Here is a 12,613-nt window from a genome sequence, read left to right as displayed (position 1 = left end):
AGTGGAAAAATAGGGCTGTCCCAGTAGGCGGCACTTGTCCAGGTAAGGCCAATCACCACTTAAGCTGTTCCCCACCTGCTATCTGGCTAATTGGCATTGCCAGAACCTTTAAGGGTCGGGTTTACAGAGCTCCAGACCGGAGTTCGCTTTGCGCAGTTCCCTGGGGTCTTGGTATCTATGGGTCCCGAGCACTGCTTGTCCTGTCCGACTGATCTCTAGGTTCAGATACCACTGAGACAATCGATGTTCGAACTCACCTCGTCCTCTCCTCCCCCACCCCTCCTTGCCCGCTTCGGAGAAAGAAAGAGAGACAGACACAGCACTGACTTAGAAAGCTTTAAGTAAACAACCGAGAGCCTGTGTGCGCGTGCTTGCTGGCATCAGTCGTCCACGTGGTACTGTATCATGGGGGCTAGGTAGTCTGAGTGTCTGATCCCGAAGCTCCAGCCACGAGGCTTCCGGTGCTGCGGATCCGGGAGACGAGGCTTCATACAGGGATGCCATTTCCCCGGGAACTTTGACCCATGCCTTAGACCTCAGACCCTCATCCCCTGCCCCCTGACCCTCGACTCCAGACCACCTTGTCCACGCTGTAGGATGCAGGTCCTGGCTTCTTGGTGTTCTCTTGGGGTGGCAGAGTCCGCCCCAGCATCGTGAACTGCGGGGCTCGAGTCTTGTAGATCATAGGATTCACTACGTGGTAGGCACAAGGGCCTGGGGTCTAAGGAGGACAGGATGGGTGCTGGGTACAGCCTCCGTTCCTTGTGATCAGCTGATTTTTTTTTTTCTCAAGCTAAAATCTCACTATGTACCCCAGGCCAGCTTTGAACTCACAATCCTCCTGCCTCAGTTTCCTGAGTGGTGAGGTGGCTGGAGTTCTGCACCACCCCCAACTTCACAGACTCTCTTGATTACTAGGGACTGCATATGCAGCGGGCAGACCCTTCCCCACCTTGCTGAGGTCCTCGAAGCAGCTGCCCACAGGGCTGCGGCTGTAGATGGAGTAAGTTGGGGCTGAGACTTTGCTTATGACTCGTGAGCCCAAGAGCGAAGGCACGGTGTAGGACCCAGGACCTAAGGAGGAGTCAGCAAGAGGGTGCATTGGTCCAATCTCCTTGCCTTTATGGCAGACTGTGGGTTGGGGTAAGGGAAGGTCCCTAGTGCTGGATCCAGCCCTTGAGGCCTCACCTGGGGTTTCTTGCTTTGCGAGGATGCCCCAGTTTCGGGGAGCGATGGTATGCCGAGGAGCGCTGGGGTGCGTCACATTTCTCGCGCGTTCTGGGTAGTACCTGCCTATGGGATGGACCAAGAGTGTGGGCCAGAACTGGGGTGGGGTAAGTTACGGGAAGCCTAGCCTGGGGTCTTGGCACTAGGGAGAAATGGGAGCCACAGTGAGGTTCGGGTTTGGGTATGGGTAGGAGGTTCCCGGGGAATTTCCTGGTGGGCGTTCTTGGAGGCAGTTCCACGTTGGGGAGACCCGGGCCCCAGGGTGCTGACCCGGTCCCGGAGTGAGGACAGGCGCCGTGTGGCTTAGACGACCGTAGATGGAGAAGGCCGGGGAGCCAGCTGTGCCGCGCACAGTCATGCGAGCAGGCACCAGGTAACTCGGCCCTGGTCCGCAGGTTGCATGCCGCAAGGGTGGACGCGAGCCGAAGGAGAAGGCGGGGGCTCGCGGCCGAGACGGGTCGTGCAGTTTGTAACCTGGGGGCGCATTCCCACGTCACCTCCCGCAAGACCCAGAGGCTGCCAGCTCCGTTCCCTCTCCCATTTCACCAACGCAGCTCCCGCACAGAACCTCTAATCTTCTGCCCTCCCTTTTTGCTTCGGGCACAGTTCTCCAGTTCCTTGGCCTCCTGGCACCAGTGTAGACCGCCCACAGTCCCACCTTCCCCTGCATCCGCCCTTGCTACCGGTGTTCGTTGGCAGCTTGTATTTTGGCCCCGGGCCTCTGTAGAGCGCCGCGATGGGGCCGCGGGGCCGATGTGGCCGCCAAGTGCCGACCCAGACTTCTGAGCCCATAGCGCTGGTGGGGGCGCTTATGGCTTGCAGCACCTGTGGACGGAATTCCTAGGAGACACACTCCCCCAGCTCCACTGTGGACCAGCAGGACCGAGGACAAAACTAACGCGTATCCCAGGGCACCGGAAAACAAACAATAGTTTCCCAGGATGGGAGGCGGGTGCGCTAGGGCAGGAGCGAGCTTCAAAGCAATCCATGGCCGCCTATCCCAGGCGCTTAGGTACCAGTGTTTAAATACAGGCCAAGTTTGAACCCAGACCGTGGAAAGGGAACGTGGAAGGGGAGTTTTGGGTTGGAAGAGGGGTTTTAGAGGTGTTGGGAAAAGAGGCCCTGGGGAGGGCCCTTTTAGGGGCACAGGGTGCTCCGAGGGAAGGCCTGGAGATGTACTAACCTGCTGTGGTGGTTACCCTCTTGGGGAAGCAAAGCTGGGGAGTTTGATAACCCTCTTGTCAAACTCTCATACCCCATTATGTCCCAGCCGGCTTCCTGGCAACCAGCCCAAGGGCTTGGCCCCACCCTCCGGGGCCTTCAGTACTATCTCCTGCTACTGTGGTATGCGGAGGAGCTCTGGGGTACATCTCCCGTTACTGCGGAGACTGGGTGCTGGTTGGCCATTAGGCTGGGTCCTAAATCTGCAGACAAGCTTTAAGAATAAAGGAATAATACAGAAAGCACTAATTATGTATCCACGTAAGCCCATGTAACATTTGCAAAACTAATGTTTTGGGCCAGAAAAAGAATGCAAATTGATTAGAGAGACTACAGTGCAAGACTTGACCGCATTCCAAAACATTCTCAATGAACACATTTTTTTTAAAAAAGTAAATTAAAAAAAAACCTTTGGTATCAAAACTCAAACCTTGAGTCATGAATGATAAAAAATACTTCAGAGGAAAACGGTATAGGATGCATCTGAAGTAGAGAAAAATGTATAGCCCTAAGATAACAGTGCCAATGAAAATTTTAATGACGTTTAGAATTCATTTTGCAAGCTGAGGGGAAAAAACAGAAAAAAAACAAACAAAAAAAAGGAAGAAGATAGAAAGAAAAAAAGCAAGCAGAGTAAACAGGTAGTTCCAGTATTCAGAGCTAGGGCACCGGCATGAGGATCTCAAGTTCAGGACCAGCCTGAAATACACACCGTGATCCTGACTCAACAAAAGCAAAAGAAAGAGCAACAAAAAGATAAAAAATAGCAGAAATGATAAGTATCTATTTGCAAAAGCAGGGTCTTTCAGTGGGCTTGATCAAGGTGAAAGTAATAGTCAATAAAAGATTAGATACCAAGCCAGCTGTGGTGATGCACACCTGGTCTCTCTCCCTGTTCTCAGGCCACAGAGGCAGGTTGGCTGTGAGTTCAAGGGCAGGCTAGTCTACATAATGAGTCTTCAGGGTCTCTTATGTATAGAATCTGCAAACCTTTGTTTTCTATTCCTGAGTGGGCCCGTCTTTTTATTTTCTTTGTTTTGTTGCTATAGCTAAGACTTCAGGAAATATGCTGAATAAAAATGGAGAAACTAATTATTCTACCTTGTTCCTGGTTTTCATGAAAACCCTTTTCTGTGTTTTTCTCTTTAGTATAATGTTGGCTGTAGGTTTGGCATACTTAGTGTTTATTGTATTAAAATATGTTCCTTCTGTCCCTTTTTCTTTGGGGATTTGATCATAATTAGATTTTGTTGAAGCCTTTTTGGGATCTGGAGATGGCCATGTGATTTCTGTCTTTGAGGCCATTTATGCTACATTAATTTACATATGTTGAACCATCTTAGGATCTCTGGAAAGAACTAACGTCTATTTTTGTTTTGTTTTTCTGAGATAGTTTCTCAGTGTAGCCCTGGCTGTCCTGGAACTTGCTCTGTAGACCAGACTAGCCTCAAACTCCTTCTGCCCCCAAGTACTGGTATTAAATTGGCCTGTCTTTTCTCTCTTTTAGTTTAGCTAGTGGCTTGTTGATATCGTTTTTGATATTGATACTGTATTTGATACTGGTATTGCTGGCTATTTTGTTGATTCTTTGTGTTGTTCTTAACTTTCTTTTTAAAAATATTATTTGCATGAGTGTTTTGCCTGAGTGCATGTCTGGGTATCATCTGCATGCAGCCTCTGAGGAGGCCAGGAGAGAGTGAGGGGTGCTTTGGGACTTGAGTTAACAGATGGTTGTGAGCCACTATGTGGTTGCTGGGAATTGAACCCTGGTCTTCTGCAAGCCCGTGCTCCTAACTGCTGAGCCATTTCTCCAGCTTATCTTTAAAATGTCTATTTCATTAACTTTTGTTGTGACCGATTTTATTTCTTCCTATTTTCTTTTTCTTCTTTCTTTCTTTCTTTCTTTCTTTCTTTCTTTAAAGATTTATTTATTAATATATCTAAGTTCACTGTAGCTGTCTTCAGACACACCAGAAGAGGGCGTCAGATCTCATTACAGATGGTTGTGAGCCACCATGTGGTTGCTGGGATTTGAACTCAGGACCTTCGGAAGAGCAGTTGGTGCTCTTAACCACTGAGCTATCTCTCCAGCCCATTTTTTTTTTTCTTTCTTGAGACAGGGTCCTACTATATATCCCTGGCTGTCCTGGAGCTCACTATGTAGACCAGGCTAGCCAAAAACTCACATAGATTCCCCCTGCCTCTGCCTCCCGAGTGCTAGGATTAAAGGCACGTGCCACCACACTTGGCAGAGGTTAACATTTTCTAAGCCTTAAAATTAGTCTAGAGATGGGATTATAAATGTCGCAACAAGATGTCTCAATTATAGATAATTTTATGTAAGAAGTTTCAATAATGGAGACAATCTGTACATGATGGACTTTGATAGCCTGCAGAGTTTATGTGTCTTAGAGGTTCTTCTGTATTTAGCTGTACATCTGACATTATGCATGGGCTGTGCCGTGCCATCTCTGCAGAAACCTTAACACTGCAAACAGATGTCCCTCATTTCTCTTATGGAGAGGGGTTGTCTTTAGTGAGCCCTGAAAGAGAGGACTCCTGGGGAGAGGTTGCTAATGCTAATCAGATCTTCCTGGGGCTCCCCTCTCCTAATTTTTGTTGTTTTCTTTGTGCTACCTATGCCATTAAAGTCAACACAGACCAGTTGTGTGACTACACAATTTGTGTAACCTATCTAGCCGTGCTACTTTTTAAAATTTCGTCTGTTAAGTGGTGAGTGCCAATGGCTGCCCTTTTGTGGAGGCTGGCCACACCTCCTTAGCCAGTTTCCTCACAGAATCCCCCTAGATCAGTGGTTCTCAACCTGTGGGTCGTGACCCCTTGGAAGGGGGTGTACCATATCAGATATCCTGAATATCAGATATTTACGTTATGATTTATAGCAGTAGCAAAACTACAGTTATGAAGTAGCAATGAAAATAATTTTATGGTTGGGGGTCACCATGACATGAAGAACTGTATTAAAGGGTCTCAGCATTAGGAAAGCTGAGGACCACTGCTCTAGACACAATGAAGTTTTGCCCTCTGTCTGACTCTGGCAAAGGCAGGTGCTTCCTTTTTGACAATACTAAGCATACCCAGCTCATCTCCTGTGCCCCTGTCCCCAACGTGATAATCCCCCAATGTTCTCATTCCTTATGGGTTTGTGTTGATCCCTGTGATAACGCCCCCCCCATCTGAGGGTCCCCTATGGCCCTCCTCACTCTAACTGCCCTGGATCTTCAGAAGCTAACAAAACACTCACCAGTCCATAAAGAGCTACAGGGGAAGGAGCCACTCTATGCATTGCTGGTCCTGCATCTCCAAACTTAACTACAAAAGCAGACAGAGCCCGAGACCGGGACAGAGAATAAAGACAAGGAAGTCCTGTGCCGTCAAAGTCCACCTTAAGATGTGGGGCTCACCCCATCCTCTTACTGTCACTTAATAGTTCTGTGGGAAGCCGGGATGGGACCAGGCCAGATGAGATACTTGAGGCTCAGCAGGGCCCAGGCGATGTGCCAGGGACACTCTTGGCACCCCCTTGATGCCTGAGTCAAAGGAGTCCTTGGGTCCATTGTTTCAGAGGAAGAGAAGGTCTACTTCTCATTGGGAGAGCAACCTTTATTCTGAGGGATCCCAGTCTCTTTTAGGCGTCTGGGTCCTACCCGGTATATAAGTTGTTTTTTCTGTTTTTTTTTTTTTTTTGGTTTTTGTTTTTTTAAAGATTTGTTTATTGTTATTTCTAAGTACACTGTAGCTGTCTTCCAACACCCCAGAAGAGAGCATCAGATCTTATTACAGATGGTTGTGAGCCACCGTGTGGTTGCTGGGATTTGGACTAAAGGTCTTCAAAAGAGCAGTCAGTGCTCTTAACCCCTGAGCCATCTCTCCAGCCCTCCCCCCCCCCGACCCCCCACCCTGGGGTAAATAAATTAAGACTTACTCCCAATGTGGATTTAAAGACTTACTCCCGATGTGGATTCTGGGATGTGTGGGTAGAGAAGGTCCCTCCTTTAAACAAACAAAACAGGTACTTAGGCCAAGTGGAGGGTCCACGTTCCAGCCTGAGAGAAGAGAACTGGGTGAGGACGGAAGTGTGGTTTGACTCAGACAGGAAAGGCAGGGGATTGCGGGGAGGGGTGGGGTGTACCTTAGAACTGACCTGGTAGAACACCTGAGCCAGAAAGGGTCTCTGAAGGATCCGGGCACATGTTGATGAGTGAGTGACTACAGGAGAGGCAGGCTATGTCCTGAGCTTTTCAGAGGCACACTGGCTGGGGTGGTACCTGAGCAACCAAGAGGGAGAAAGGAGGCCAGAGGGCTCCAGCGTTAGATGTTAGGTTAGGGGTGGAATAAGACTGGCCACAGGGAGCCGGGCGTGGTGGCGCACGCCTTTAATCCCAGCACTCGGGAGGCAGAGGCAGGCGGATTTCTGAGTTCGAGGCCAGCCTGGTCTACAGAGTGAGTTCAGGACAGCCAGGGCTATACAGAGAAACCCTGTCTCGAAAAACCAAAAAAAAAAAAAAGACTGGCCACAGGGAGAGAGGGAGGTACAGTGTTTGGGTTTTCTTCAGCCTTCTTCACTTTCTTTTTTTTTTTTTTTTTTTTTGTTTTTCGAGACAGGGTTTCTCTGTATAGCCCTGGCTGTCCTGGAACTCACTTTGTAGACCAAGCTGGCCTCGAACTCAGAAATCTGCCTGCCTCTGCCTCCTGAGTGCTGGGATTAAAGGTGTGTGCCACCACGCCTGGCTAAAACACTAGTAGCCTTCCTCACTTCTATTTTACCCTCTTGACTTGAAAACTATGTCATCTCTAGTTTTCTTGGAGCAATGCTTGGTAGCTGCTGGACAGGGGAGGGTGAGAACGGTACGTGTCCCAGCCACACCCAGATGGTCACTCGCATGACCCTCATCCCAGGCTCTCGTGTTCAGCCTGAGAGCCCACCAGAATAACTACCCCTACCCCTGGTCCCTGGTGGCGATGGTGGAACTGGCCTCTCCGGTTTCTGGTAATTTCATCAGGGCCGCATCATGTTGCTAAGACTCGAGATAACATCTCCCTGTGTGATAACCCTTCCTTGCCAGCGCTCCTGTGTAGCTTATAGGGTGTAGGGTGAACTTAGGCTGACGGGGGTCTGTAGGGCAGAAGGTAATGGGGTGAGATGTTGGCAGAGTATACATGAGCAGTGCCATTTGTCCCTCATACCCCTGTGCAAAGAAGGAAGGGGCAGGAGCTGGGACCACAGGACAGGCTGCTGCAGACCACAGGCTCTGTTGACAAGTCCAACTGGGTTTACTGACAAGCCTGCAAGCCTGAATGCAGGCAGGTATCCCTCGAGGGCCTGGAGAGTCAGTCCACCTTAACAGGGCTGTCCTAGGTGAGCTGCTTGCAATGCCATCTGTATGCCTACCCAGCAGCTCAGGCTGGGTGTGGGGCATGTATAGCTGCCACGCAGAGCAGGCTCTTCACAGCTGATCTGTAGTCCTCGCCATGCTCCTGGGTGCTCTAGAGGCTGGCGGGCCCCTCTGGGGCTGGGATGGTGATGACGGAGATGATGACTGGGAGGCAGCTGTACTCACCTTGCTGGCACTAGCGGTGGTAGCTACCTTAGCACTGGCTTTGCACTGGTTTGGCTCCAGGGAGGATCAGGAGACAGCATCAGCTCCAGGTGTGCAACCTGCTCAGGCAGGAGGAGCCAGGCAGGCCCTGCACCCAAAGCCCAAGGACAGTGAGGGGCAGAGAAAGGGACAGCAGATGCCAGAGGCTTCTGGAGATGGCCAGAGGAGATCTGCTGCAGCTAGGACCCAGGACTCAGGGCCATCGATAGACAGAAGTATGGCTTCAGATGCCCGGCTGCTGCACAAGACAACTGGAGAGGTGTCCAGCAGAGGGACCACCCCATCAGCCCTGGGAAAGAAAAGAAAGGAGCCAGCCAGGCCAGAAACTTCCTCCCCGGGCTACCGCAAGGCAAAGGATATTCCTGTCCCCATCATGATCCACTTTACTCCTCGAAGTCTCGACAGCAAAACAGAGATGCAGCTGGAGGCATCTGGAACCTATGGTAAGGGGACAGCTGGGCTAGGCCCTGTCCATACGGAGCAACAGGACACCACCAGCCCCTGGCACCTGCCTGTGGGGCCTCTTGGCCCTCTGGGAAGAGGCCTGGGAAGCTTGCGCCGGCGCCGGCGGCCCGGTGCCAGCTCAGGAGACAGACCCTGCCGTCCTCTAAAGCTGGATCCTCTCCGCCTGGGCACCGTGGTGAGTGTGTGGGATGCTGTGGACATGGCCGGTTCCTCCGGCCAAGACATCCTCACCAGCAGTCCCCCTGTAGGCCCCTCATCGCACCACGCAGACAAGGGGCTCAAGGCTCCTCAGGAGATGGGCCTAGCTGATGCCATGGTCAGCCAGCCTCAGGCAGACTCCTTCAAGGATGTGTGTGGGAGAAGCAGCCTCCGTCTCCCGCCCACCAGCACTGCAGGGTCAGGGGCTAAGGGTGCAGAGAGCAAGGAGACTGAATCCCCCTCCCCTAGGGAGACTCGGAGCATCCTGGTTAGTGAGGAAGCCAGGTCCCGGGAGGGTGGGGCAGGGGTTGTCACCAGCAACGTCAGCCCCTCCCAAGGTGCCTTACCAGAAGAGCTGCACTCTGAGGCTTGTACAGTGGACCAAGTGGCTGGCCAGAGCAAGATGGAGAAACTAGGAGAGGGCCACCTCAATGGGAAAGGGAGAGGGTCATGCCAAGGCAAGGAAAGTAAGCACGTAGCTGCAGAACAGAGCTTTGTGCCTATCATGGATACAAGGAAGTCCACGCATGGTCTCAGCAGCACCCCCTCCGACACCCTTCCAGCCTCTGCTCCTACCCAGGACACTGAGATGGTCCCATCCTCCACCACAGCAGTGCATCCCAGCCCCAGGTTCCTTCACACAGTCTCTACCTCTGCTCCTTTAGACAATTTGCCCCTGGACGTTAGCCAGGGTCCTTCTGGTGGTGACAGTCTCAGGGCAGGGCCAGCCCCATTCCCAACCTCAACTTTAACCTCAGCAGGAGCCTCAACTTCAGCTCCCACAGTGATCCTAACATCTCCCCCAGTATCACCCCCAACCTCAACTGCAGCCTCACCCTTAACCTCCCCAGCCCCAGCAGCCCCAACCTCAACTTCAACAGCAACCCCATCTCTAACATTACCTGTCTGCCCAGCCCCAGTTACAGCCTTAACCACAACCTCGACACCAACCCCATCCCTAACATCACCCCCAACCCCATCCCCAGCTCCAGTCACAGCCTTAACCCTAATCTCATCAGCAAACCCACCCCCAACATCACCCCCAGCTCTAGCCTCTGCCCCAGTTGCAGCCCAAGATCCTGTAGCAGACACTGAACCAAGGCCTATGAATGCGGAATCTAACGTGGGCCTCCCTAAGAGTTCCCCAGAAAGACGAATCTCAAATAGCTGGGGCAATTTAATTACTATGGTTCTTAGAAGCCACCCCTTCCCCAGGCAAGAAAAGGCCCAAGGCAGTACCCCAAGGGCAGATCCGGAGAGTCCTGCAGGGCCCAGCCCATCCACATACTCTGAAGATATACAACCAGGGTCCTCCTCTGAAGGCGCCATCTCCAGCCTCCAGGACAAACACAGACCAGTCTTAGTCACAGCAGTAGGTTCAGGGAGCCTAGCTGAGACTAGATGTGAAACACAACCAGTGAGTTTAGAGACTAATGCATCTCCCACCCCGGACCGGAGAGGGAATGAAACCAAGCAGAAGAGTCTAGACTTGCTGCCCCCGGCTGCAGAGCCTGTGGCTGCCCCACAGGTCCCTGTTTCCGCACAGCCCGGTCCTGTACCGCCCACTTCTATGAGGCAGGATGCTCAGCCCACCCCTCAGCCTCGGCAACGGAGGAGGAAACGCAGCATAGCTCAGAGCTCTGAACACATACTGACCCAGGAAGTACCCCAGCAGCCCCAGGGGCAGGTGCGAAAGGAGGGAGCCAGACCTACAGACGGCAGGGACATCCTCACAGAGAAGCAGAAAGAGACCCAAAAGCTTATGGCTTTTCTGCAGAAGCCTGGGAGTTGGGGAGTGGTGGAGGGGCCTCATAAGTACTGCTCACAGACCTTGCAGCCTAGCACGACCGTGGCGCCGTGGCCCCCAAAGCTAGATCTAGGGAGCTGCCTGGAGGTTTTGGCCTTCGCCCAGCAGCACGGAGAACTGGGCTTAGCCCAGGAGACCTATGTCTTGATGAGCAACAACTTACTCCATGTTCTGGGAGACCCACACCTCTACCGACAGCTGAGTGGAGCCGACAGGGAGCGCATCCTGAACCTGCGGACGTGCCGGGGCCAGACAGTGCTGGGGGTCCTCGTGCTACCCAGCCTTTATCAGGTGAGCCGCTCGGGGCTCACGAGGGGCCCTCCCAGCGAGGAAGCTCCTGCAGCCAGGTCTGAGCACTTGCATCTTCACACATACCTCCATGTATTCAACCCACAAGAGAATGTGTGGTGGCCCCTGACTCAAGTACCAGAGGAAGTCCCCCTTCGGGGCTGTGGCCTCTGCACTATGCATAACTATCTGTTTCTAGCAGGCGGCATCAGGGGTTCTGGTGCCAAGGCTGTCTGCTCCAACAAGGTGTTCTGCTACAACCCTCTGACCAATATTTGGAGCCAGGTTCGGCCCATGCAGCAAGCCCGGGCCCAGCTCAAGCTGGTGGCCCTGGATGGAATGCTTTATGCCATTGGTGGCGAGTGCCTATACAGCATGGAGCGCTATGACCCACGCACAGATACCTGGACCTTGAGAGCATCCCTCCCTGAGGGCACCTTCCCCGTGGCCCACGAGGCTGTGGTCTGCCGAGGAGAGATCTATGTCACAGGGGGTCATCTCTTTTACCGCCTGCTCAGATACAGCCCCATGAAAGACTCATGGGATGAGTGTCCCTACAGCGCCAGTCACCGACGCTCCAGTGATATGGTAGCGCTAGGGGGCTTCCTATACCGTTTTGACTTGTTGCGGGGTGTGGGTGCTGCGGTGATGCGATACAACACAGTGACAGGCTCCTGGAGCCGGGCAGCCTCCCTGCCACTGCCTGATCCCGCCCCGCTCCACTGCACGGTATTGGGCAACACCATTTACTGTCTCAACCACCAGGTCACGGCTACCTTCACAGTTTCGGAGGGGACTGCCCTGTTTCAGGCCAAGGAGTTGCAGCCCTTCCCACTGGGAAGTAAGGGGGTCCTCTATCCATTCACTCTGACTCTACCCCCTAAGACCTGGTTGCAAACCACAATCTGAGCACCGGAAGGCAGCCGGAACCGTGTGGCTGCTCTGCAGGGACACCCTGCGCTGGGTGGAACTGAGTGGACCTGGGGCATGGGAAGAAGCCTAGGGTCAGAACTGTTCTTGTGCCTAAAGCTTTCCCTGTCAGGTTAAGGGCTGTTAATTATGTTTGAAGTGATATTCCTTCTCCTTCCCTCCCCTTAGACCTCTGGCTCCCTCAATCCCTCCTGGATCCCACTACACCTTGCTGGGTTTGGCCCAGGACCTCACCTGCTTAGGATGTCTTAGTTTTATCACAGCCACTTCTGTTTGTGGGACCCTTTGGTACTCGCTAGAAACCTATTTGAATTTCCTACGTTCTCCCAAGACGGAAGAAGAAGCAAAGAGCTCCTCAGGAAATGTCGTCATTCTGGAACTCTTGCTATCCTGAGGCCATCTGGGAGTCAGGTTTGACTCTGCTGCTGGGTCTGAATGCCACTTAAATATCCTATCTCCTGACTGGACAATCACTCTACGGCCCACAGTCCCAGCCCAGACTGGCCCAGGACCACTTGGTACCTTGTGAGGTTATCTTAAACTTGCTCCACTCCCATACCACTCTTACAGGCTCCCCTCTAGACGAGCCCCGTGTTCTACTCTAGTTTTTTGTTTACTCTACTTTTTGTTACTGGTATGAACCAAGACAAGGCATTTAACCCTGCCTGGACACCTGTCATTCAGAAGGTCCACGGGGACAGGATCACCAACGGCCATCTGGCTTGGTCCCTGGGGCAGCCATGTTGGAAGTGACATGCTTCATCCACCGAAAGCCCGCTTTAGGCAGGCAGACAAGTCTGAGTGCTGTTGCCTGACCTTCAACCTGATTTACCCTAAGTGGGCCATTTTTTTTCCT

The 12,613-nt window shown here is 52.4% G+C and overlaps 2 protein-coding genes across 2 annotated transcripts; one reads left to right on the top strand and one right to left on the bottom strand.

The window, feature by feature from the left end:
- Positions 1–323: 323 nt before the first annotated feature.
- On the bottom strand, positions 324–2,131 carry Cimap1b (ciliary microtubule associated protein 1B). The gene is made up of 6 exons (XM_021183651.2): positions 1,911–2,131; positions 1,498–1,701; positions 1,189–1,293; positions 953–1,074; positions 581–721; positions 324–464 (listed from the first exon to the last, which is right to left on the bottom strand). Exons 1-6 carry the CDS (start codon positions 2,017–2,019, stop codon positions 381–383), a joined length of 765 nt encoding a protein of 254 aa, XP_021039310.1. The 5' UTR covers positions 2,020–2,131; the 3' UTR covers positions 324–380.
- Positions 2,132–7,941: 5,810 nt separating this feature from the next.
- Klhdc7b (kelch domain containing 7B) lies at positions 7,942–11,736 on the top strand. The gene has a single exon (XM_021182733.2). The coding sequence runs from the start codon at positions 7,942–7,944 to the stop codon at positions 11,734–11,736; it is 3,795 nt and encodes a 1,264-aa protein (XP_021038392.2).
- The last annotated feature ends 877 nt before the right edge of the window (positions 11,737–12,613 follow it).

The sequence above is a fragment of the Mus caroli genome, unplaced genomic scaffold, assembly GCF_978045245.1.
Source record: "Mus caroli unplaced genomic scaffold, Mus_caroli_1 scaffold_16, whole genome shotgun sequence".
Classification (NCBI taxonomy): domain Eukaryota; kingdom Metazoa; phylum Chordata; class Mammalia; order Rodentia; family Muridae; genus Mus; species Mus caroli.
This window is presented reverse-complemented; position numbering and strand designations above follow the sequence as displayed.

Coding starts and splice junctions, on each gene's coding strand:
- Cimap1b (XM_021183651.2), bottom strand. CDS start 2,019: ATGGGCTCAGAAGTCTGGGTCGGCACTTGGCGGCCACATCGGCCCCGC. Junction 1,702..1,910: donor CAAGCTGCCAACGAACACCG/GTAGCAAGGGCG, acceptor ATGCGCCCCCAG/GTTACAAACTGCACGACCCG. Junction 1,075..1,188: donor CGCAAAGCAAGAAACCCCAG/GTGAGGCCTCAA, acceptor ACTCCTCCTTAG/GTCCTGGGTCCTACACCGTG.
- Klhdc7b (XM_021182733.2), top strand. CDS start 7,942: ATGCTCCTGGGTGCTCTAGAGGCTGGCGGGCCCCTCTGGGGCTGGGAT.